The following is a 25,868-nucleotide window of genomic DNA, read 5'->3' as shown; positions in this document are numbered from 1 at the left end:
CAATTTGCTATGACGCCAGGTTCTAAGTGCTTTTGTTGACATATAACTGCTACATAGGCCAGGATTTTATTTAGTTGATGGATCCCATCCTTTCCATATCAGTTAGGAATGCAATACCCAATAAAAATATCTTCTTATGAGATTGTCCTTGTCAGTGATGTGTTATGTATCAATCCATAACAGAACATTTTCTAAAGAGACAGTAGCTTCCTCCATGACTTTCTGGCTTGTAAATATTTGGTATTAACTGAAAACCATTAATTGAATTGATGCTGCTGAATATCTTGTTTCTCCTGCTGTCTATTTTTAAAGTGTTGCAGTTTTATGGTTTTAAGAAGTTAAAAATTTAAAGTTTTGATCCCATTTGTGCATTTTCTTTAAGGTTGTGAGGGCTGTAATGAAAGGTGATAGTAGATCCTTATGCTGACTTTGATTTTAACAAATGAAAACATTGCGTCCATATTACAAGCATATATCTATCTATCTATCTATCTATCTATCTATCTATCTATCTATCTATATATATATATACTTACTGAATTATTACACTAAAGACATTAGAAAAGCCTGTGTCATTCCCAAAAATAAAGTTACAATAACACAAAGCTTCAGAGCGCCTAATTAAATTTAACATATAGTTAGAAAATCTCAATATACATTGTGAGGAAACTCTAAGCTCCTGGCTTGTAAGAGATAAGTAAATGTTATTATCTAGAGAAAGAAGAGATCATTATTTTCAAAATCAACAAAGCAAACTTCAGAAGTACCTTTAAAAACTGCTTATTAAAGTATTCCTGGAAATTTATTGTGCTTGACATATTTTGAGGAAAATAATGTAACCCTGAATGAAAAGAAATTGTGAAATGGGACATTTTATTTCCCAGAAGTAAAAAATGAAATGAAATAAAGGGAAGCAAAATACCTTTTTGCTGATGTTGTAGCTTTCAAGTTGCACCCAATCCAATTCAGGAATACAACAATGATATATACATTGAAAGTTTAAAAAAAGCAGATGTGTTTATTTAATTACTATTGTTTTGAAATAGTGTGGAAATCAGTTCATACTTTTAACAATGTTACATGCTTTCTTAATCAAGTTTGTTAATGTGTTATGGATAAATGTAAAAATTTAAAAAATAAATAGGTTACTCAGATAATTTAGGACTGGAAAACCCATGGTATTCTTCTTTTAAAAGAAAAAGGTTAGCTGAAAACATTTTGTACACCTAATAAGCCAATTAATATTTTACCAGATTTTTTTTGAATCGCCTGTTAACCATGCAAAATAAATGCATATTTCTACATAATAACTAAGAAGCAGGATATTTTCTTTGATATGTAATTACTGCACACTTGATTTTAGCCAAAGGCTGAAAAGTAATACTCTGTTTTTTTCAGATTGTATAAATTGTTCAACTTTTTTTTTATACATAAGAATATATTTCAGTACAAAATTTGTGGAGCAAGTACACAAGCAGTATTGTACAAAAGTCTCTCATATTTAATTTTGTGTCCTAAAAATAAAAATGTCAGTATATGCCACATAACTATGAATTTATGGAAAAGTTGATATATTTTCTGCCAAATATATAGATACATGCTCTAAAGATTCTCTACCAATAGATTAATTAAGTTCAGCTGAATATGAATTTTCATATTCATATTGATTATCTTGAAAAGCAAGATCAAGTTTTTCATCAAATAAATAGACAATTGTAATTGAAGTAGTCCTTGACTACCCAATTGGGCCCAGAATTTTGGTCACTAAGCAATTAAATTATTAAGTGAGTCATCCTGTAACCACACCCAGATTTACAACCATTTTTACCATGGTCATTAAGCAAACCACATGGTCATTAAGTATATGTGGCTTCCCCAATTGACTTTGCTTGCTGGAAACCAGCTGGGAAGGTCATAGATCATGATCATATGATTGCAAGACACTTCAACTATCATGAACGTGAGCCAGTTGCTAAGCACCCCTATTGTGATTGTGTGACTATGGGAGTGGTGCAATTGTCATAATGTGAAAGACAGGTTGTAGATTACTTTTTTAATGGCATTGTAACTTTGAATATAGTTAAATGCTTGTAAAGCAAGGATTACCTGTAGTTTTGTTGTGAACCATTTCAGATCTATTCTTTTAAATATCTGTCACCATTCATTAAAAAATGTATAAATATATTTCAATCTTAATCACATTATCTAATTTTCCTCTGTAATTTTCACATGTTTTGGAGACCAAACATGTAGCTTAAAATTTATTTTGCAGAAATGTCTCTGATTTTTTTATTGCCTAGTACTAGACATATTTATAAGATTTGCTCAGAGCTATAAGTAGACTGTCCATCAATTCAGAGAGGAATTCCTGGATGAGAATTAAAATTTAGAAAGGCATGTTAGCAATGTCTTCAGCTGGAATAGAAAAGTAATAGTATCAAGAAATTGATTGCTTAAAATGCATGTAGATATAAAGAAAGGAGAAATGGCTTAGACAGAAGAACACGAGATAGCATAAAAGCAACTAAGAAGCATATACTGTACATGATATGACTTTTAATGAGGAATTCTTTTGCATTTTTTTTGTCTAGTACAAAAATCTGTGTAGTACAGAAAGAACACAATAGCAGTGATACCGTTTTGTAGGATTTAATGGGGTTGATGCCCAGTCAAAAAAGTAGCTTTTACAAAAGTAGATCATGTCTTTTCTCTGTTGCTTGCCATGTTAGAGCCATTTCATATTCAGCACTATAAATCTTAACCCTGATTGCTCTCAACATTAACATATTGTTTCTTGCAGTGAATTCTTTAGCCTACATATTTCAGAGTTACATTGCAATTCTCTAGACCTCCAGCTCTATTATATCTAAGTAAACAAGGATAGGTACCAGTAGAATCCTTTAAAACTGTTTTCTCTCTAGCTGTGTTCTATTAGTGCTTTTTTATATGCAAGTCCTGTTTGCATTTATTTTACAGAGAAATGAAATAACTAATAAATATAGCCTAAGCAAGATAATTCATTTTAATCTGGTTGTGAATTTTATTAAATTAAGTTTTGAAACCTTTTAGAATGATCCATCCAGATCCAGTTGTGAAATTAGTGAAATTTACAGCTTGTCCCTTAGAATGAACAATTAATAATAAAATGAAAACAAAGATAACTTTTTAATTATTTTTAATTCTGCATATACAGCATTTTGAAGAGCTTCCACTGAGTCTATTTGTGTGATCCATTGTTCATTACAGGATTTAAGTTAAATTAGTAGTCACAAATTGTTTGCAAAGAAAGAAAAATGCATTTATGCAGGGAATAACGCAGCAGAATTACTAACAGAGTCATTTGGTATTTGGAGTATCAGGAAACACTTAGATAATCTGTGGGTGACTGAGTACAGTATGTCAAGTACATAGCCTTTGTGTGCTGCTTTTCAGTAGCAGAAAAGGTGAATCATCTCATCCTCCTACTTGAAAATGTAGGGACAATGATGAGAACAAGAGGGCACATTGCTGATATTTCTTTATTTCTTCATAATAAACTCTCAAAATAAGCATGTGTCCGATATCAGCCTGCCTATACTCTGTTTTTAACCTCTGTATTTATATAAGGCTAGCTTTACTTAAATATTCTATGTAGGACAAAGAATTACTTGAAAAGCACTACAGATCAAAGTGGGAGTTTTTCCCAGTACACAGCCTTAAAGATGCATTTTGCTAAAAATTATCTTGTAGCAGAGAGTTTCCTACAGGAAACCCCTGCACTAATTTGCAAATGTTCACATTTATTATGCCCGGGGTGGGCATGCGAGGTTTGGCGGGGCCAACCCCCTTTTCCCGCTGCCCTGAGCTTCTTTACTCCTCTAGCTGAGAGGTGCCATCGGCGGCATTGATTGAGAAAAGGGAGGGAGTGCCCACGATCGAGGAATGGATTCTGAAGATGGCCAGTTTTGCAGAGATGGCGAAGATTTCAGCATTTTTAAAAGACTGTTTACAAGAGACTTATGAACGGGAATGGAAAAAGTGGATAGATTATGTTCAGAACAAATATCAAACTAGGAAGTATCAAATAGCTTTTATTTGAAAATGATATTTTAAGATAGAAATATTTCAATGTAATGAAGATGAAAAAAAATAGGAGGGGGAGGGAGGGGTTCAAGTTTTATATAAGTTTTATACTAAGGGTTTTTTTTTACCTGATATGAGTATATTGTGTGGAAGTCCGGGGGGAGGGGAGGGCTAGGGAGGTTGGGAAGTTTGGGGTGGGTTGAGGGGGGGGGAAGGGGTGAAAATGTAATTGTAAAACTTTTGCAATAAAAAAAAAGAGAGAAAAGGGAGGGAGAGAGAGATAAAGAAGAGGAGAAAAAGAGAAATAAGAAAATGATGGAGGGAGAGAATGAGAGAGAAACAAATGAGAGAAAGAAGGGGGAGAGAAAGAAAGAAAGAGAGAGGGAGAGGAAAAAGAAAAGCAAATGAGGAGAAAAAGAGAGAAATGAAAAAAGATGGAGGAGAGAGTGAGAGGGAAAAGAGAGGGAAACAAATGAGAGAGAAGGGAAGAGAAAAGAAGGGAGAGGAAAAAGAGAGAAAAACAAATGAGGGGGGGTACGAGAGAAATGAGAAAATGATGGAGTGTTGTGGACTACCAGTGGCCTGCGCGGATTGTGGCTGATCCTGACGACGAGGAGGCTGGTATGGTGTCGCGCCAGCAGCCTGTGCAGCCGGTGCTCGAGTCGGACAGCAAAGAGGCTGAAAAAGATGTGGTGCCAGAGGCAGAGATTCAGCCAGGGCCTTCAGATCCTCCAGAGGCTCCTTCAAGTGAAGAGAGTGAAGTGGAGGAGCCTCTTCTCAATGCACGAGCACGCAGAGCTGCCAAAAGGCAGGAGTGGTTACTCAGGAGGAGGGCTCCTCGAGAGTAAGGCTTGGGGCTAATTGGCCACTCCCTTAGCCTATTTAAGTTTGCACACAGCTAGCAAACGTTGCAGGAAACAACGTGTGTTTGTCCGGTCATTTGTTGAGCATTTGAGAGTGAATTTTCCTTGCAAACCTGGTTTCTGGGCTAATTGCCAACTCTTGTAAGCCTTTATCTAATCTTTGGAATTTCTGGCAGGCTGTTAAGGACATTTTTAGTAATAGCCTGCATTTGAAAAAGACTGTGTTTGTAGTAAATGGAGTTGTTTGGAGTTTTGTGTGTGCTACATTTCTTGAGTTCCGTAGCTGGGGCAGAACATGGAGGGAGAGAAAGAGGAAAAAGAAACACATGAGAGAGGGAGAGAAATGAGAGAGAGGAAAAACAGAGAAAAACAGAAATGAAAGGGGGGGAGGGGAGGGGGGAGAGAGAGACCCATTTCCCACAAAAAACACCGGGAGCCACAAAACCTAAGTAGGCATGGCTTTGGGGTCATGTGACTGGGTGAGAGTGACGTTGAGCCACGCCCATCCAGGTTTTGTGGCTCCTGGTGTTTTCTGTGGGAAACGGGTCCAAATGACTCTGAGTGTTTAAGGTTGCAGACCTCTATAATAGACATACCATGAAAGAAAAGGAGATTAAGCGAACAGTGAACAGGGTCATTCAATACTGTAATATTTGGTTACAAGTACCACTTGTTCCTTTTATATTAGGAATTTTATCTTTTTCCATTCAATTTTTTGTTCCCAGTGAATGCATCACAATGGCCCTACAGTAATAGTACTCCTATCACAGCTTATTGTTGTATCATTAAGAATGTGATGCTGTCAGGAATGTACATGAACCAAGTTCATTCTCTTCATAAACAGATAAGGCCCATGCTAAATTAAAAAGAAAAAAAAATCAAAACCACTGGATATAACATTTGTATCAAACTGAATTAAATCTACCCTTATTATAAAAAGCAAATTTGGAACATAAAACAATTAAACCCTACTAAATATACTCCTTTTAAATAGCAAATTAGATTGCAGTAGGATTTGGTCACAGTCCAAAGAGACTTCTATGCAGACTTGAGAGCCATTGGGGTTTTTTTCCCCCTCTACCAAGCTTCCTTTATATATTGAAAAAGCTTTCAATAAATTCAACAAATTCTTCATTTTTTCATTGTGCATAAGTCAGGCATAAAACCTCAAAATTCCTCACAGTGTTATCAGCTGAAATTTCTAGTTTGAGTCAGTGAGTAAAAACAATTCATTCTTGCATTTGTTTGTTTGTTTGTTTGTGTAAATTGTTTTAGCTATGACAGTGAAGGCAGATTGACCAATGTCACATTTCCAACTGGAGTGGTCACTAATCTACATGGAGAAATGGAAAGGGCTATTACTGTAGACATTGAATCATCTAGCAGAGAGGATGATGTCAGCATCACTTCAAATCTATCCTCAATTGATTCTTTCTATACAATGGTCCAAGGTACGTTAACAAATTAAATGAAGCAATAATCTTCAAGAGAAAAAAAATGAATTAAAAGAAAAAACACTGTTATATTTATTACAAGTTGTGATGAGAACTAACCTGAAAGGGAGGTTAGCTAGGGTTTTGTATAGGGTTAAAGCTTTAATCTTCTATAATACACATACCTATTTAGAAGAAAATTCAACTGAATAAAGTCATTAACTTTATGATTGTGTCTCTAATTTTTATGATTACACTTTCACTAGTTGTGGATGCAATTTGCAAGTAAAAGTTTTAAAAATATTTAGTTACATTGATTAAAACCTTTTATATACATTCTATTTCTAAAATTATTCTAAAAGGCATGTAGATGTAAAAATAATGCTTCTTATGGCATGTATTTGTTATACATTGAAATATGCACCAAGAAGTCAGATAATGCTGAAAGGTCATAATCAAAAAATTAAAATTAAAAGTTTAATGTTTAATAGTTTAAATGGTTTAAAATTAAAACGCTTGTATTTTTAATGCAACTGAATGTTGCATTAATATTGACTTGGTTTGTGTTATGAATAATTTTGTATGAAAAATCTTGGTTTAGAAATACATCTTTGCTGGGTTTCATTTCAGATCAATTAAGAAATAGCTACCAGATTGGATATGATGGGTCTCTCAGAATCATCTATGCCAGTGGTCTGGATACACACTACCAAACAGAACCACATGTTTTAGCAGGTACAGCCAATCCAACTGTAGCAAAAAGAAATATGACTCTTCCTGGAGAAAACGGACAGAATTTAGTGGAGTGGAGATTTCGAAAAGAACAAGCACAAGGCAAAGTGAATGTGTTTGGCCGTAAGCTCAGAGTAAGTTACATCTCTAATGCATTTTTAGTTTAAGATGAATAGTATACAAGACCTACTGACAGCTTTCACTGCTTCAAATGAACTTTTTTTTCTTTTAGCAAGTCTTCTAAGACCAATAAGATAAAAAGGAAAAGGAATAATCCTTGCTAATATAATTTCAAGTTAGCAATGCCTCAGAAAGGAATATCTTAATTCATATTGTTCTATGTATTTCCAGACTTACAACCCTCAGTTTTTACCATTAGCATCACACACTAAATATGAAATCCTTCCTATGCAACCCTATATTTTCTGCAGATACATAGAATGTTCATTTTAGATGAGACCCATTAACAGTGTTTTAGGTTAATCTTAAACATTAAGCTATAGTCATCAACTGTATAACTCCTTACTTTAAAAAAAAGGAAGTTTATAACCCTAGGTGTGTTTCATTTCACTGAATGTATGAAATCTGGGATCTCCCTGTAGTATGTTGGTTTGTGAGTTAGTGTCCAGGTTAGAGATCCTAGCTTTCATACCAAAGGACTTCAAGCATGCTTGGGAAATAATTGGGCTTTATCTGTGTTTGTAGTGTACTATCTGAATTCTTCAGTACTCAAAAATTGACCTGTAGTGTCCCTAGTTTTAGCAGGAACTCTTACATATGGAAAGATGTTAGTAAGACTGGTAACCTAATCAGCCCTGTCTCAATCTCTTCTGAATATTCTATGGAAAAGCCTCAATTTACCAACACCATGATAGGCAACAGAGGTCAGTATCCATGAGTCCATCTAGTCATAGCCATGGCATATGGAAGATTGCAAACCGGAACCTAAAAGCATAAATGGCAAAGGCATGAATTAACAAGAATGATGTTATATATGCCTGTGAAATTAAGAGTGGAATGGTGTTGATAAGTACAAGTAGGGAGGTTTTAATTAATAAAAAGGCTTAAATGAATACTAGAAAGTATGCATTTATGTCATGTTAGTTGTTGAGGTTGCTGAAAGTAAAATTTGTAGGTTGGTGATAATTACATATTATTTTCCAGCGAATGACAATAAGAGAGAAGGTTTGGAAAAATTGTGCAATATATTGAATGAATGCAATCCAGGGCGAAAATATTCTGTTAGATGATGATGACATGAATAGATGGTAAGAAAAAGGCAATAGAACATAGAAAAAATGTTACTGCCATTTGGACATCAAAGAATGAAAGATTCTGGTCAACATACATTTACAAAAAGGTCGGTTTTCAACATGTCACTGAAGCAGAATGCACAGGGAAAGTAAATGATTCGAAAAACATAACTGATATAATTGTTTATTATTACAAACTGAGACATTAGCGAAGGATATAGGGGAGATAAGAAGTTATGAATGTATGGCAAGCCATTATTTGAAAACATCAAAAGTGAATCAAGAAAAAAATATGCATGGAAGAAAGGAAGTAAATGTATGAGAGTAAGTATATGACTACAGGAACTAAATGTATGAGTTGTATCTGAATAGCTGGCAGAATATAAATTAATCTCTCAAAAGAATGAATGGAAGTGAAACATATGGAAAGAAGATTTGGAAGTTGCCCAGAATTAAGTGAGAATTACACTCACTGGGTGGAAGTGACAATAGTACCACAGAATGTGGGGGTTACTCTAATGAAGAATATGCCAAGGGCTTTTAAGAGAAAGGTCTCTGCAAATAGTGCTGCTGAGAGAATGTTAATGTGTACACATAGCAAAAAATAGTTGCAAATAGAATGTTGTCTTTATGTGGCATTGTGTGAGTAAGGGTAAAAGCATCATCTCTTCTACCTTTATAGTTTGAGCAAGGATTTGAATTACAGTAACATTGATTGGCTTGGACCTTGGTGAAAGTTTGCTAAAATGGGAAAGGAATAGTAACATTTTAAGTGATACAAGCGCTGATAGAAAGAAAAATAGATAGTATGTATTCTTTTGTATGTAATGAATGTGCATATAATATGAAATAAATTTAATTGTGTATAAGAACCGGCTTCTAGCTATTTTGATATGTGGGAACTGAAATTTGGATAGGTCAGGAACATAAAAATAAGTTGAATGCAGTAGGAATGGGGTATTCAAATAAATGTATGGTAAAACAAAAGGTGGTAGGGTAAAGAATTAATGAGTGTCAAAAGAATGTGAATACAGATGTCAGTGACTAGCACAAAGTGAAGGTTGATAAGATGGTTTCATTAGAAGGGGAAAGTGAAAGAGGGTCCAATTATAGAAAATACATCTGAAGAAGAATGAATGGGTCAAGAGCAACTGGAAGGCTGAGAAAATTGTAGTTGGATGGAGTGAATAAGGTCCTGAAAAAAGAGACAAGTTGTGAGTGTAAAGAATCAGTGCACAAATGTGCTAAAAGCAAGAATGATTTGCAAGAATAAAAGGTATATGGAGAGCTATAGTGAATAATTTGATGTAAACTAGATTTAGATATACTTCTTTTTACCTTTTGCATTTTTCTTATCTTATACCTATGATTTACTGTTTCTTACTGCTTTTCTGTATTTTCCAGAAAAGCATGCATTTATACAATGCACATGTACTTTGAAAGCTTTCAAAAACATTTCTTATCAAAACAGGATGATGAAAAGAAATGTTGCAAACAATTCTTATTGACCCTCACTTTTGAATACTTCAATCAAATTATAGTTGCCTAGAGGATTATTGTAAAAGATTTTGAACAGCGGGATCCCAACTTGGAATAGATTTTTCTGTCTGTATTCAGATAATTAAAGACTAGAAATTCACCGTCCTTGTTAAAATGCTTTCCTTTTAAAAACTTCTGGAATATGATCAGAAAACTTTGGACCTTTTGTTTCTATTGCCCAACAAAAATTCTTTGTATCTCTAGACTATCTAACAAAATAAATATTTTATTTTGTTTACAGATCTTACCATCTTTCTCCTGATAGGTTCCAGAACTAATGATATTTATTTATTTTATTTTAATTTAATTTAATTTGTATACCGCCCTTCTCCCAAAAGGGACTCAGGGCGGTGAACAGCCAAAATTAAAATACATACAATACAAAAGTTAAGATAATTAAAAGAGATTAAATCAATCGGCCTCCCAACTTAAGACCCCAAGTCTATAAAATTTAAAAATCCCATTAAAAACCATTTAGGCTAGGCCGGCTTGCTGGAATAAATAAGTCTTCGGGGCCTTACGGAAGGTACGGAGGTCCAGGATCAGTCGTATTCCAGGAGGTAACTCATTCCACAGGGCGGGTGCCCCCACAGAGAAGGCTCTCCCCCTGTGGGCCACCAGCCGACATTGCTTGACCGACGGCACCCTGAGGAGGCCCTCTCTGTGAGAGCATATTGGCCAGTGGGAGGTTATTGGTAGCAGCAGGCGGTCTCGTAAGTACCCTGGCCCTTAGCCATGGAGCGCTTTAAAGATGAGAACCAACACCTTAAAGCGCACCCAGAAGACCACCGGGAGCCAGTGCAGCTCACGCAGGAGAGGTGTTACATGGGAGTGCCACGTCACTCCCATAATCACCCGCGCAGCCACATTCTGGACATAGTTGGAGCCTCCGGGTGCTTCTCAAGGGGAGCCCCATATTGAATCATTAATCAATTTTTCAATAGAATTCTGTTTTCTAAGTACAGCTGATATAGGATTTTGACATAGTAAAACCTGACACTAAAATGAAAAATAGAACTACAAACTTAAAACAGACAGTAAAATTATGAAAAGAATGGAATATGGAATATAACAGAATTGAAATTAAAATGCAACTCATCATTGTTCTATCTATATTTTTTTGTACAACTGAAAAGCATTACTTTTCATTGCCCCTTGTTTCAGTGGATTGCAGACATTATCCAACTTCCTGGTCCTAATGATATTTATTTGTAAATGTCTTCTGCTGTAGAATTTATCAATATTTAATAAGTGAGGGTTTTTTTTTTTAAAAATGTAGCATTTGGCTAGATTATTCTACAGTCCTTGGCTATTAGGTCAAAATATCAAAATTCGTTTTTATTTATGAAAGTCTGAATAATGTATTATCTGTTTTAAGAATATTACTTTTCTCAAAGTTTAAATATTTCTTTCTGGCTTCAAACAATGTAGCTCAGATGATCCATTAGTCAGAGAAATTCTTTCTGAAAATTCTTCATATTATATTATATGTATAATATAATATGTCAACATTCCATAAAACCCCCAACTCCCAGTAAAGATGCGGAAGCAGGCATTTTCCAAAGTTCCTTATAATATACCTTATAAAATTAGAAAGTAAATGAACATTCAAATTTTCTTGCCTATAAAATAAGCTAATTTTATTATTGTGAACGACCTGCCAGTGTCTATTTTTGATGACCTATTTGAAAAGCAGTTCTTATATTTCACCAACATATTTGCTGGCCTTTTATTTTTATTTTTCATTATTATAGTGATAATTCTGCTATATCTTCATAATTTCCTCTGTAAATCTTGTTAAGTATTATAAAAGTTCTCAATGTATATATTGTTGAATTATATTAACATTTAACTAAATTCTATCAGCATTAATTGAAAACATTTTGAATAAAATGTCAGTGCATCTTTATTTAATGAAACCTTTTAAAATGGCAACCTAATCCCTGGCTATTATACTAAGAAGCTGCTAAATTAGTTTACTGACAAAGAAAATCAATCATGGTAAATGATCTTTAAACAATGGTATTCAAACAGTGGCTGATTCTATAAAGAAATAATAAGCAGCTCAATGCCCCTCCCCCCACATTATTTATTTTGTTGTCTTGTTTGTTTCATAAAAGGTTAATGGTAGGAACCTCCTTTCAGTTGACTTTGATCGGACTTCAAAGACAGAGAAGATTTATGATGATCACCGTAAATTTCTACTGAGAATCGCCTATGATACTTCAGGCCATCCAACTCTCTGGTTCCCAAGCAGCAAGCTTATGGCTGTCAATGTTACCTATTCATCTACAGGTCAAATTGGTAGCATCCAACGAGGCACTACTAGTGAAAAAGTCGATTATGATGGACAGGGAAGGATTGTATCTAGAGTATTTGCTGATGGTAAAACATGGAGTTACACATATCTTGAAAAGGTACTCAACTATTAGATGGAGTGTTGGTTTGCAGTTCTATTAAACAATCATTTCTGCATAAAACGTTAAAAATGATTGCTGCATGATATTTGCAGTTTTAGACAGAGAAGGGATATCCGTGTGTGTGTGCACGCAATTTCCTCCAAGCTCTTGCAGTAACACATATGATTTTTATAGTTCATTCCCCTGCAAAGTCATTACTCGGCTGAACATTACTGTTCAACCGAGTAATGAACAGTAATTATTGATCCTACTCATCCAGTAAACTTTCTAACTTTGTGGTCATTTGAACCCTGATCTCTTCGACCCTAGCCCACATCTTCACTGTTGCACTGTGTTTAAGGAAAATCCATCCTAGAAAACTGATTGAGATATATAGTATGTAAGATAAATTTGATTTCCTGGAATTTACTAGCTTGTTGCCTGTGGATACAATTTCATGGAATTTAATTATGTCTTTGAAATCATGGGGAATGATTATACATTTCTAGGATTTCAATGAGATTGAAGCATATTTAGGTGGCAAGCAGAGTCAATTTATTTGGAGATACTCTTTATAAGCAGTCATGTTAACCTAACACTTTTCTAAATGATTGTTTATTTAATATTATATTTTTTTTCAAATGAAGTTACCCTTAAGAATGTCTGTTAACACAAATAAAAACAGCTGTAGCTTTTCCAGGCTAAATCTGAATCTAAAAACCTTTTCCAAACATTTTTTTTATTTTGTACCAAGAAAGAACAGTATCAAGTCAAACTTATGAAAGAGTTCTAAACTGCAGCATAAATGTAATGATTTAAACAATGATTTTTCTTTGTGTATATGTGCTTCTCTCTTTGTCTCTTATACATACATATACATATACACAAACACTAATGTGTTTTCCTCACATTTGTCCAGAAAAGTCCAAAATGAAATATGGTATTAAACCAGTGCTGCATACCAATAGCATAGCATAACAAAGCATAAGAAGTCTTTTATCATTATTTAATTTGATGTCCTTTAGTGGGACAGAGTAGAATTTGCCTTAGGTGGAAACAGCTACCGACAGTGACAGATGCTGAGAGTTTTATACATCTTCATGTGAGTAATATAAAATAACAGTGGTAGTGATGTGTAATGCCAAAGCTTTACAAAAGGAATCATTTGGTGACTAATTAACTCTGCAAAATTTGATGTAAATAACAAGCCAATTGCTTCACCCATCTGACAAATAGATATAAAAGAGGAGGTTCAGGGATCTTCAGGCTAGTAAAATTCTCAGTAAATTATCTCTAATTACAGGAGTAAAATTGTCTCCTCCATATGTTGTTCCCTTCTTGAGTTGCTGGCTTAAGACAGCCTCACTTTTGTTGGTATTAAACATGACTTATCCCAGTCCATTGACAATCTGCTGTTTGGCACTGAGTACTTGATAAAAGGATGACTCAGTCACAACAAGAACACATTAGGAATCTGGAGTGACTCATTATAGATCCTCTTACAATTAAGTATCCAAATGAATTAGGCAATTACCAATATGTAAGGTCAAGAATTACTCAATTTGAATAATGATGGTTTAGTAAAAAAAAAAAACACAGTGTTGCTAGTCTATCAATAGTTTTGGCACTTGATTAAACTCTGTTTTCTTTTACAGTCAATGGTTCTCTTACTGCATAGCCAACGGCAGTATATCTTTGAATATGACTTACTGGATCGGCTTTCTGCAATAACCATGCCCAGTGTAGCTCGCCATACTATGCAGACTATCCGTTCTATTGGCTACTATCGGAACATCTATAATCCTCCAGAAAGCAATGCCTCTGTCATCATGGACTACAATGAAGAAGGACAGTTGTTACAAACTGCTTTCTTGGGCACAAGCCGGAGAGTCTTGTTCAAATATCGAAGGCAGACCAGGCTTTCTGAAATTCTATATGATAGCACAAGAGTGAGTTTTACTTACGATGAGACAGCAGGAGTTCTGAAAACAGTAAACCTCCAGAGTGATGGCTTTATTTGCACCATTAGATACAGGCAAATTGGTCCATTGATTGACAGGCAGATTTTCCGCTTTAGTGAAGATGGAATGGTAAATGCCCGATTTGACTACAGCTATGACAATAGCTTCAGAGTGACTAGCATGCAAGGTGTTATCAATGAAACTCCATTGCCTATTGATCTCTACCAGTTTGATGACATATCTGGAAAAGTTGAGCAGTTTGGAAAATTTGGGGTTATTTATTATGATATTAATCAGATAATTTCAACAGCTGTAATGACTTACACAAAACACTTTGATGCTCATGGTCGCATAAAGGAAATTCAGTACGAAATATTCCGTTCACTTATGTACTGGATTACAATTCAGTATGACAACATGGGCCGAGTAACTAAAAGAGAAATTAAAATAGGCCCATTTGCTAACACTACCAAGTATGGTTATGAATATGATGTTGATGGCCAGCTACAGACAGTTTACCTTAATGAGAAAATAATGTGGCGCTACAACTACGATTTGAATGGCAATCTCCACTTGTTGAATCCAAGTAATAGTGCTCGATTGACACCACTGCGATATGATCTAAGGGACAGAATCACTCGACTTGGTGATGTTCAATACCGGTTAGATGAAGATGGATTCCTGCGACAGAGGGGCACTGAGATATTTGAATACAGTTCAAAGGGCCTCCTTACCAGAGTTTATAGCAAAGGCAGTGGATGGACAGTGATATATCGTTACGATGGACTTGGAAGACGTGTTTCCAGTAAAACCAGCCTGGGACAGCATCTTCAATTTTTTTATGCAGATCTCACATATCCAACAAGAATAACTCATGTGTATAATCACTCAAGCTCTGAAATCACCTCTCTCTATTATGACTTGCAAGGACATTTATTTGCCATGGAGATTAGCAGTGGAGATGAGTTTTACATCGCCTCAGACAACACTGGAACCCCGCTGGCTGTTTTCAGTAGTAATGGTCTAATGCTGAAGCAGATTCAATATACTGCCTACGGCGAAATCTATTTTGATTCTAACCTTGATTTCCAGTTGGTGATAGGATTCCATGGAGGTCTTTATGACCCACTAACCAAACTAATTCATTTTGGTCAAAGAGATTATGACATACTGGCAGGCCGTTGGACTACACCTGATATTGAAATTTGGAAAAAAATAGGGAAAGATCCAGCTCCTTTTAACCTGTACATGTTTAGAAATAACAATCCAGCCAGCCGAATACATGATGTGAAAGATTATATCACAGGTAAATATTTACATTTAATAAAGTACAATTTTCTATTGTTTTTATTAAATTACATTACACATGTATATCACCTTGGAATTACAGCATCTGATATATAAAAGTATAGGAATATACTTTGTTAAGGTAAAAATGTATATGTATTCTACCTTGCTTCATATAAATGAGAAGTATACATAGTTGGGTAAAATAGTAAATAAGTATATCATTTTTCTTAATTAGATCTATTTGAGATCTTGTGTCTATAGAAAGTAGTCAGGATGGTGTCTTTTTTTCCCCAGCCAATGATAGATGTAGTGACTTAATAGACAATAAGACTTATCAAAAAATCCTCATAATAGGCCTTGTTCCCTGTCTCTATAGAATATTTTATCTCTTAGAGGATTCAAAAGAAAATGGGGTTTTGATGTTTCCATTTGACTGAATGGTTACTATGGCAACAGTTTATAAGTCTGCAAATTTATTGTATATTATGAGTGCTATTTTGCCAGATGGCCAATATATCTAGGAAACATACTAGGATTTTTTGCTTGCATGGTAACACCTTAGATCTTTAAAGGGAAAGTTTTCCGAGCAGTCATGTGTCAGTGGGAAAAATAATGTGCAAAACATTCCTTCTTGCTATTTATGGTTGTAGGTTTATCTGTAGTTTAAATAGTAATGCTTTTTGATTTACGTAGCTCTGTTATGTTTTCAAGTACTTCATAGAAAGGCCTTAAACTAAGAAACTGGTATTTTAATGTTTAAGCATTTTTGTATCCCAAAACTTAATTCACAATATACTTTTGTTGATAAATATATATATTTGGACACCATTGTAGTCTTTTGTAATTTCTTTTCTTTCAAAGAAATGGATACAAGTTCATTGTAAATCACTTGAAATATTAATGCCAGCTGCTCTCAGTATCTAAGAACTATGCTTCCCTTTTTCACAATGAATTATTTGCATAATTTATTTACCTAATTATAACGCACTTATATGATCCTACCATGTACTAGAGAGAATCATGTTATCTGTATATTCCTGCTTAATATATCTACATTGCAGTAACATTAGGGATAAGTTGCAGTTGCACTGTGGAATTACATAATTGGAACATAAGACCAAATATATTCCAAATTAGGATCTTTAAGATCTTATTAATTCACTAAAGAGGCTTTTTTTCTAAAAGATGTCCAAATACTTTTTTTTTTTGCAATAGTCGTGATCATATATTCATAGCAGTATTCTTCCTCTACTGTTTCTTCTGTTCCTCGCTGTCTTGCAATAGTTGAATTCATGGGATGTGAGGATCTAGTGCTTTCCCTATGTTTATTAAGTAGATAACTTTATCTGCATAAAGAAATTATGTGGATCACATGGAATCATCTATAATAGATCATAGATTATTGCTTCAGATTATTCTGGATTGTATAAATAGTGCATTTAAAAACTAGCTTCACTGCGTTCCTTTCCCTGGGTCATTGGTTGTATATAAATGAGAACAACTTTTAAACAAATAAACTACATCCCTGCCATGGATTTTCTCTTCCAAATATATTTTAAAGCACAGAGCATTACCCAGCTCACCGACATTCATTCAAATTATGCTGTGCTAAATTCAGGCACATATTGAGGGACACGTGACGTTTTTCTAACTTACTTTATAATTGCTTTCTAGATGTTAACAGCTGGCTGGTGACATTTGGTTTTCATCTACACAATGCGATCCCAGGTTTCCCTGTGCCTAAATTTGATTTAACTGAACCCTCCTATGAACTTGTGAAGAGCCAGCAATGGGATGATGTACCGGTAAGAAAAAAAATAAGGAACATTAAACTGCAACAAAATATAATAAAAGATTCTATTAGAGTATTGAAAAATCCTCAGAGGCATACATTGACTATTTAAAAATTAAAACACTGTAGAGATGTTTCTTGATACACTTTTGTCCCAAACTATATAACAGATGTTAATTCTGTAGGGAATTTTTTGTCCAATAACTAAAGACTAGGCTTATATTTTAACATTTCCTAAACTGAAGTGAGAGGGAGGAAATGATTAATCAATAAATAATAGTATTTTAAAATCCTTTTTTTTTTTTTCAAATTATAACATTCCCAGTGGATGCTATAGAGATTGGATTGATAGCAGCACCCTGCCTCCAGGCTAAAAGGGAACAATGTAATAAAAAATAGAATGTGAAAGAAACAGAATAACAGGTGATATAAATTATGCATATTGTACAGCAGTACAATTTTACTTGTCTTTAATATTAACCGTGTTTTATATGTGAAGATAAAATATTGAATATAAAATCACCCCAGGTAAAATGTATTACATTATATGGAGCCCAAACTCAAACTCCTTGTTTTAAAAAATATATTGCCAAACAGAAGTATAAAACTAAATCATTTACAAAAATCTATGAAATGTAAAATAGAAAGTTCATATGTACCATTTAAGAAAAATAGCAATTATAAATTTTATTCAGAAATCAAAAATCCATTTACCCTCAAATTCTCAGTACCAGAAATAAATGACAAACATTAAATAGCTGTTAACCTTTCAGGTGTATTCCGAAGGATCTCTGTGACTTTCCAGGCTATTAAAATAGTCAAAATAATTTCATGTTATATAAATCCAGAAACATTGTGTTGATGCTTTTACAGAAGAAATGTAAAATAAGTGATATGAAGGATTCACCCAGGGCCTTTTCCCAAAATGGATATTAAACCTTGGGATAAGTTATCTGGTGCAATTGCTGCTGTCAATATTTATTTAATACATTTGAAGTTCTAATGTAAAAATGTAGAGAAAACTGCAACTTGCTCCTATTATCTTTCTTACTCATAGCTCATTTCTTAATTTTGCGAGTTCTCTCAGATCTTGTTCAAGATCTTGGCCAAACTTATTTAATTATTTTAAATCTATTTTAACTTTTGTATACAAATGTTTTACTTCGGCTGTTCACCGCCCTGAGTCCGAAAGGAGAAGGGCGGTATAGAAATTTGATAAAATAAATAAATAAATAAAGATCAAATATAGGCAAAATGTGACAATGAGATCATTGAGGCCTTTTATTGATGGGGCCACGCCCCTCAGTGATCCAAGATGCCTGTTTCCCTGTTGAAGAATGTAAAGGGACACAGTGCACAGTGTCGAGAGAATGGATGTTATTAACATAACAGTAAAAAGGAGAGATTAGGAAGGAATAAGTAGAAAATGAAGTCATAAAAGAGGATTCTAGAAAGGAAATAGAGAAGAAACTCACATAGTATGTATCTGGATGCATCTTTAAAACCTCTGAAAGTCCACCAGCACTGAATGAAACTTTGGTAGCTTAAGTCCTCATAACAATTTAAAATTGAATTTCTATTGTGACGTGAATATCCAAAAACAAACCTTTTGTCCTAATGGTATATCTGAACACTTACTGTTAAATCAAAAGCAAGGCAAAAGTTGTGAAATTAAAGATGTAGAACTTTTAAGCCAGTGGAGAAACTTATTTTACAGATCTAGCAGTTGAAAATGCAATGTATTACTGTGAGATAGATTAGGTAAAGAGAAGGTAGTGGTCCAAAGCTACTACCACATCACATTGCACCCCAAGGGTATGGACACTGCTCTCCTGTAGCGAAGTTGATCACAAGTTCCTGCATCTGGTACCTTTTATGTGTGAAGATACGAAATTCAGAGATTTCAGGGAGGAACTTACATTCCCTTTCTGGATGAAGTTATAGCACCGTGATGGCGAACCTATGGCACACATGTCAGAGGTGGCACACAGAGCCCTCTCTGTGGACACTCGCGCCATCGCCAGCTGCTCTTCTGGTTTCTGGAGCACACTTGCATGCCGGCCAACTGATCTTCGTGTGTACCGGAAACCTGAAGACCAGCTGGCCAGAGCCCCGGAAACCCGAAGACCAACTGGTTTTCGGGTTTTTGGTGCTCCAGCACACATGAAGGCCAGCTGACACACCAGAAACCTGAAGACCAGCTTGCTGGCGGGCGCATGCGCACTGGCTAGCTGTTCTTCGAGATTCCAGGGCCTTTGGCATGTGTGAAGACCAGATGCCCAGTGCGTATGCATGCGCCAGAAACCAGAAGACCAGGTGGCTGGCACACCGGCCAGCTGGTCTTCTGGTTTCTAGGGTGCCGGGGCATATTCCAGTTTGGGCACTCAGTGCTGAAAAGGTTCGCCATCACTGTTAAAGAATATAAAAAATGCCTGAAATAAATAGATTATACCAAATATAATTGAATCAAATATATAAGCAAGCATAAAACTCTCATGGTAGACCTTCTTTCATTTTTGCAATGAGGAAATCATTAAAGGAAAGCTCTAGAAAATTACTTATAGGAATATAGGTAATAATTATTTTAGTAATTATTTACATTATAAGTACTCATCAAAGATGTCTTTGCTTTTAATTCTTTAGCAAATCAATTTATTATATTAATCTTCCTATCTGAACAATATTTTATCTTTCTACCATTTCATGGTGTATAAATTAACATAATAAAGACTGATGTAAAAAACTAGTGAAGCATAGCAAATCTCTTCAGTCAATGTTTCTAATTTTATTTTGATTGGTTAATGATCACAATAAGGAATAGTTTGAATAACTGAATTTTTCTTTGGAGTGATTCAGTGCTACTTTTTAAACTTCTTAATCAAAAATGGTAATAAATGTTGAAATATATCAAGCAACGTAGAACTTATAAAAGTGGAATCCAGTCTGTGAATTCAATTAGCTGCAGCAGTGTCATTGTGGCATATCATGTTGTCAGCTGCAGGCATCATGCCAATAAATGCTTGACTGTTGGAATTTATAGGCTTGTAAAAAAAAAAAAATCTGTCTCTTCTTGTTTTCAGCCAATTTCTGGAGTGCAACAAGAAGTGGCAAGGGAAGCAAAGGCTTTCCTATCCCTAGGAAAGATGGCAGAAGTCCAGATCAGCAAACGCAGACCTGGTAGTGAGAAATCCTGGTTGTGGTTTGCAACTGTGAAATCTTTGATTGGAAAAGGAGTAATGCTTGCTGTCAATCAAGGCAAAGTACAGACCAATGTGCTTAACATTGCAAATGAGGATTGTATCAAAGTGGCAGCTGTTCTGAATAGTGCATACTACTTGGAAAACCTGCACTTCACTGTTGAGGGAAAGGACACGCATTATTTCATTAAAACTACTTCACCTGAGAGTGACCTGGGCACGTTGAGATTGACGAGTGGCCGGAAAGCACTGGAGAATGGCATCAATGTCACAGTTTCCCAGTCCACCACGGTAGTGAATGGCAGGACTCGTAGGTTTGCTGATGTTGAAATGCAGTACGGTGCACTGGCTCTTCATGTCCGCTATGGCATGACCCTTGATGAGGAGAAGGCACGGATATTAGAACAGGCTAGGCAAAGGGCTCTCTCCAATGCCTGGGCCAGAGAACAGCAACGAGTGAGAGATGGAGAGGAAGGGGCCAGGCTATGGACAGAAGGGGAAAAGAGGCAACTTTTGAGTGCTGGAAAAGTTCAAGGATATGATGGGTACTATGTACTCTCTGTTGAGCAATACCCCGAATTAGCTGACAGTGCTAACAATATACAGTTTCTTAGGCAAAGTGAGATTGGAAAGAGGTAACACATTGGTTGAGCTTGGCCTGCCAAAGAGACGGACCCTGTGCCAGTGTCTTCTAAGAGGGGAGACCAAATAGTTTGCTGCATTATTACTTGAGCCTAAATATACATCTTTGCTCAGATTTTTCTGTAGCACAATCTGAATGGACTCTACAACAAAGAGAGAGCCTTCCAGAAGAATGATAATATTAAAAAGAAAAACTGGAGTTGTGTTTTTTTCTGAATGACCTTAAAGGTGATCTGCTTTAAAGAATATGTTTACATATGCATATCGCTGCACTCAAGTTGGACTGAAAGTACTAAAAAAGAAAGATCTAAAGAGTTTCCAACTGGCTGAGTATTCCAGTAACTAAGAAAGAAAGCGATAACAGTGTTTCCAAATATTACTAAATTGTTGACTTTTACTTACAAGAATTAGTCTTTTTTCCTCCTCCTCCTCCTCTTCCTTCTCCCCCTTCCTCTTCCTCCTCTTCTCTCCTGCTCACTCCCTTTCTCTGCCTAGGATGTGGTATATAATCTCTGTTCATGTTAAGCGGAGGACAAGACTCTTTGTGTATGGACACCCCAATGGCTTTAACAGTGCTGCTTTTTGAAAGGACACTGGCACAAGCAATTTATTCTACAATCAAAATTTGGTAATGGATTTTACGGTGATCATGGGGTTTACCTTGGGGAAAACGGCAAATAGAATTCTTGTCACAGAGAAGCAAAGGAAGCTTGATTTTTTTGTAAATTATGTGAGACAAGTTGTTTATGGATTTTTATATGAATTACAATTTACTGTACATCAAATATTAGTCTCAGAGGAGTTAATTTATGTAAAGTGTTTAAAAAAGTTTATACTTAAATAAAATAATAAAAATATGCAGTGTGTGAATTTTTTAAAAGAATTGCACCTTTTATTATGTTATAGCTGTACAGTATTAAGAGGTATAATGTAGAGATATAACAGTGTACAACAGTTGGATAGAAGTGTTAATATTTTTGTATTAACTTTAACATGGTGTGTTTTTCTCTTTGGATTACTTCTGAGAAAGGATGGAGAAATCACAGACTAGAAGGAAACGGAGTTGCCACTCTTTTTCCTCCCTCCCTCCCTCCCTCCCTCTCTCTCTCTCTCTCTTTGCTTGAGCCCTGGCAAGCATGGTTGCATCAGTCACTGCTAAAAGGAAGGAAGAACAATTCAGCAAGACTCATTTGTTACCATAAAAGACTTTTGTAGGCTGGACATGCCTTGTTCTCTTTCAGAGCTCAAGGTGTAATTATTCTTTTTACAGCTTTCTAATGTGTGGGGTTTTTTTAAAAAAAAATGGGATGTGAAGTTGTGTTATGTCATAAGAGGAACATTTCCATACTTCTTTACACAGGAGTAAATTCCTTTGTGGGATTTATTTTTGATAAATAAATTTAGGGCTGGAAGCTCAGATATTTAGAGGTTCATGAAGGCAAGTTGATGCTGTTCTAAACATACAGAATTGGTTCTTACAATATGTTTAACTGAGTAAGCTGGAAGTTAATTATATAATGGAAATACTATATCTGGTCAACCATGTTGGAATTAATAAACATGGAGTAATTAGCTCTTTTGTCTTTTGAGGATTAAGCAACATCCTATAGAAGCCTCATAAAACAGGGTCTTTTAAGGTAGTTTCTATGGAAGTTTTCATAAATACATCCCTTAGACACAGGAGAGAATGAGAAACAAGCAAGTTCCATGCCGGCTGGTGAGAGAGCAATAACTGAGTTGCTTGTGTCTGGGAACTTGTGAGTCTTTTCGGTTTGTTTAGTTTTGGTTTGGTTCTCTGCATGTGTGAAAAAGACATACTCAATTCTCTTCTGGAAGAAAGAAAAAAATAGAATTCTATCTGGGGCGATGGAACAAAAAGAAAGTTACCCTATCAAGTAAAAAAAATTGAAAAAATCCAATAAATTGATAATTTTAGGATATCTAATCAGCATTTATGGGTATCGTAATGTTTAAGACTTGCCTATAAAGACACGTGTTAGGACTTGAGATGTGCTGATAGAAGAATTTAATGTAAAGCGTGCATAATTTTCTTAAACCAGGTTATAGTATCAGATCTCTCCTGTTGAATACCTGAAAACATCAACCAAAAGGAATATTTCTGAATGGTTTCTAAATATATCTCCATCATTGATAAAATCCAGGATGGAACATAATTTTCATGCCAAATGCCAGCCTCGCACATTGTTGGTCCAGCACTTTCTTATTAACAAATCAATCAAAATACCTGTCTCAAGAAGTTTAACATACTTAAAAATTCTGTATTGACTACCTTTTCACTTTTTTCTAGTTAGTTTGTTAGTGCAGAAGTTCGTGTAAAAACTTGAAATGCTTAGCTTCCATTTAAAAAAACCCTTCAGGCGCAAAAAAATATTGGCAGTTTCTGGTAACCCTCTTATGGAAAAACACATTAAAACAATATTTTTATCCCCAATCCTTTTTTATAAGTATAATAATACAACTTAACTTGCAATTGAGCTGAATGTTGCATGATTTGAAAATACATTTAAACTTTTTATCGGTATTAGTATTGCATAATTTATATGTGGGAAGGAAAAAGGAAAATCTCAAAGGCCTAATTTCTCTCTTACATCCTTCGTACTATTTTCAGCAGCATATATTCAAAAATATTATTTATTTGGGGAAAACTAGTCCATTTTCATTTTTCTGTGCTAAAAAATCAAGATAGAAATGCCAGTTAAATACATCTGAAACATGTAAAGAAATTACATAGATGATTTTTTTTAATTGTTTTCTAATTGCTTTCTGCACTGAGATTCTGTAATAGACTTGTGCTTTCAATTACACAGTGTGTATCTTGTCAAAGAATTATGGAATGATCAAGCAAGCCACAGTAGTATTACTTACCTGTGTCCTGTTGGACACAACCTATAGAATAACAATCTAGACATTTAGAACAAGTGTTATTTTATTACATTTAAAGTGTAAAAAAATACTTTATTGTTATTTTTCAGACACAAAGAATCCAAATTTAGAAATTAGAATTTAAAAAATGCTGATCAGTGCCATTATTTCCTATCTAAGTTTAAATCTCAGAACAGCCTGTCTATAGTTCTGTTGGGTAGAATTGCAGAGGATTTTTTTGAAAGCACTGGGTTTTCTGTTCTTTTGGGCTCATACTGGAAATACAGTAATATGCTGTTTAATAGAAATACTGCAACAGATCTGGTGTATGACAAGTTGGAATAGCACTAAGATTTCTGTTGATGTGTCCTTGTGCTTTCACAAATAACCGAAACTTTTATCTGTTAGCTCAAATTGAATGATGGCCAATTAACCTTCATAGGTTTTTAGTAGATCTTTTTCATACTGTAAAAAAATATCTGATATGTTCCTACATGACATAGTGACTGTGGGGAAAATGTAAACAAGTTTTTTTTTAAATTAAAATCTGTATTAAAGTAATTAGCCTTTGGAAATTCAGAGTATTTTAGGCAAAGCCAGTCAAAATGTTTTCATGCAATTTTGAAATGTATTTTTTGTCCAATTTGTATTGTTCTTTTCATTTGCCTTCCAAACTTTATATGTATCCTGAAGTTTTCCACAACTTGATGACTATAGATTGCATCTAGGCTTTCCAATAAAAGCCAAGCCAATGTGTCTGCGTTTAAATTTGTTTTCTTAACTATGTTTGTCAGACATTATAACTGCTATTACTTTTTGTTTCAACTTGTAGATGCAAAGTGATCTGGTTGTACTAGTATTGATTTATTTGTTCCACAATTGGGAATTGTTTCCCACACCTTCTGCCAGTGTCTCAAACTGCTAGTTCAGCAAGGCAAACCATGGCAGGAGTCTCCAGAGACCTACTTTACAGAAGCATTAACTAAGTTAAGCTTCGCAAATTTAAAAAAAAGACAATTGAAGCTGTGTCTCTCATGCTAAAAATAAAAAGATTCATTTAACTAACCGATCATGAGCAGGAACCTTTCACTGGGAAGTGTTATCTTCAAATCATTCAGTATGTTTTATGTATAATGGTAGCATATTTTGATGTGAATTGGAAGAGGTGCATTAAAATATGCCTCCTCGTATAGAAAGCTACAGTTTGATAACATGTCAAGCAAACACAAATCATGTTACTTGTCTGCTACACATAACCCTACACATATACACATAGTCCAACAACAGAAATTAGTTCATTTTAAATGGAAAAAGACTGTTAGTACGCTTACAGCTTTTTGCAAGTAATGAATGATTTATTAATCATTCCAATTTGTATATCATTTTAGGATATTCATTGTCTAATTATAATCCTTACAGGTAGGTCTATATCAGCTCATATTTTAGATGAGGGGACTGAATGATGGCAACTTATTTTATAGCCATCTAAAGAATTCACAAATGACATAATACATAGTTCAATTCTTCTTGATTTATATCATTTATTGTAGGTGTCTTAACTAATTCTATGCCAGCCTTTAGGAGATACATGAAAGAAAAACAAAGTTGATTTCTAAAAATGAAGTTATGTTTTAGAACAAAGTGTAGTCCCAAATGTTAATGGCAGAGACAGTAAAAGTTATCTATTAAAACGTACTTTATTATATATTTATAAATCTTAGCAAAATCCCCAAAAGTAACAATATTTCAGCAAAAAAAAGTTAACAATTGGTTTAATAAGATAGACTTCTTACCAAGCAATTTCTATGCCTTGGTACAACAT

General features: G+C 34.7%; 1 protein-coding gene across 30 annotated transcripts in view; it reads left to right on the top strand.

Moving 5' to 3' along the window:
* Positions 1-24,802, top strand: part of TENM3 (teneurin transmembrane protein 3) — a 1,586,501-nt gene extending 1,561,699 nt beyond the window's left edge. For all 30 annotated transcript variants that reach the window (XM_087874734.1, XM_087874727.1, XM_087874726.1 and 27 more), the window contains 6 exons: positions 6,201-6,376; positions 6,989-7,224; positions 12,003-12,299; positions 13,937-15,548; positions 17,207-17,337; positions 20,405-24,802. In XM_087874734.1, the coding sequence (XP_087730860.1) occupies positions 6,201-6,376; positions 6,989-7,224; positions 12,003-12,299; positions 13,937-15,548; positions 17,207-17,337; positions 20,405-21,160 (3,208 nt within the window). In that variant the 3' untranslated portion in view covers positions 21,161-24,802. The remainder of the gene's footprint in view (positions 1-6,200; positions 6,377-6,988; positions 7,225-12,002; positions 12,300-13,936; positions 15,549-17,206; positions 17,338-20,404) is intronic.
* Positions 24,803-25,868: the final 1,066 nt, after the last annotated feature.

Source organism: Pantherophis guttatus, chromosome 8 (genome assembly GCF_059756535.1).
Source record: "Pantherophis guttatus breed Tessera chromosome 8, ASM5975653v1, whole genome shotgun sequence".
Classification (NCBI taxonomy): Eukaryota; Metazoa; Chordata; class Lepidosauria; order Squamata; family Colubridae; genus Pantherophis; species Pantherophis guttatus.
This window is presented reverse-complemented; position numbering and strand designations above follow the sequence as displayed.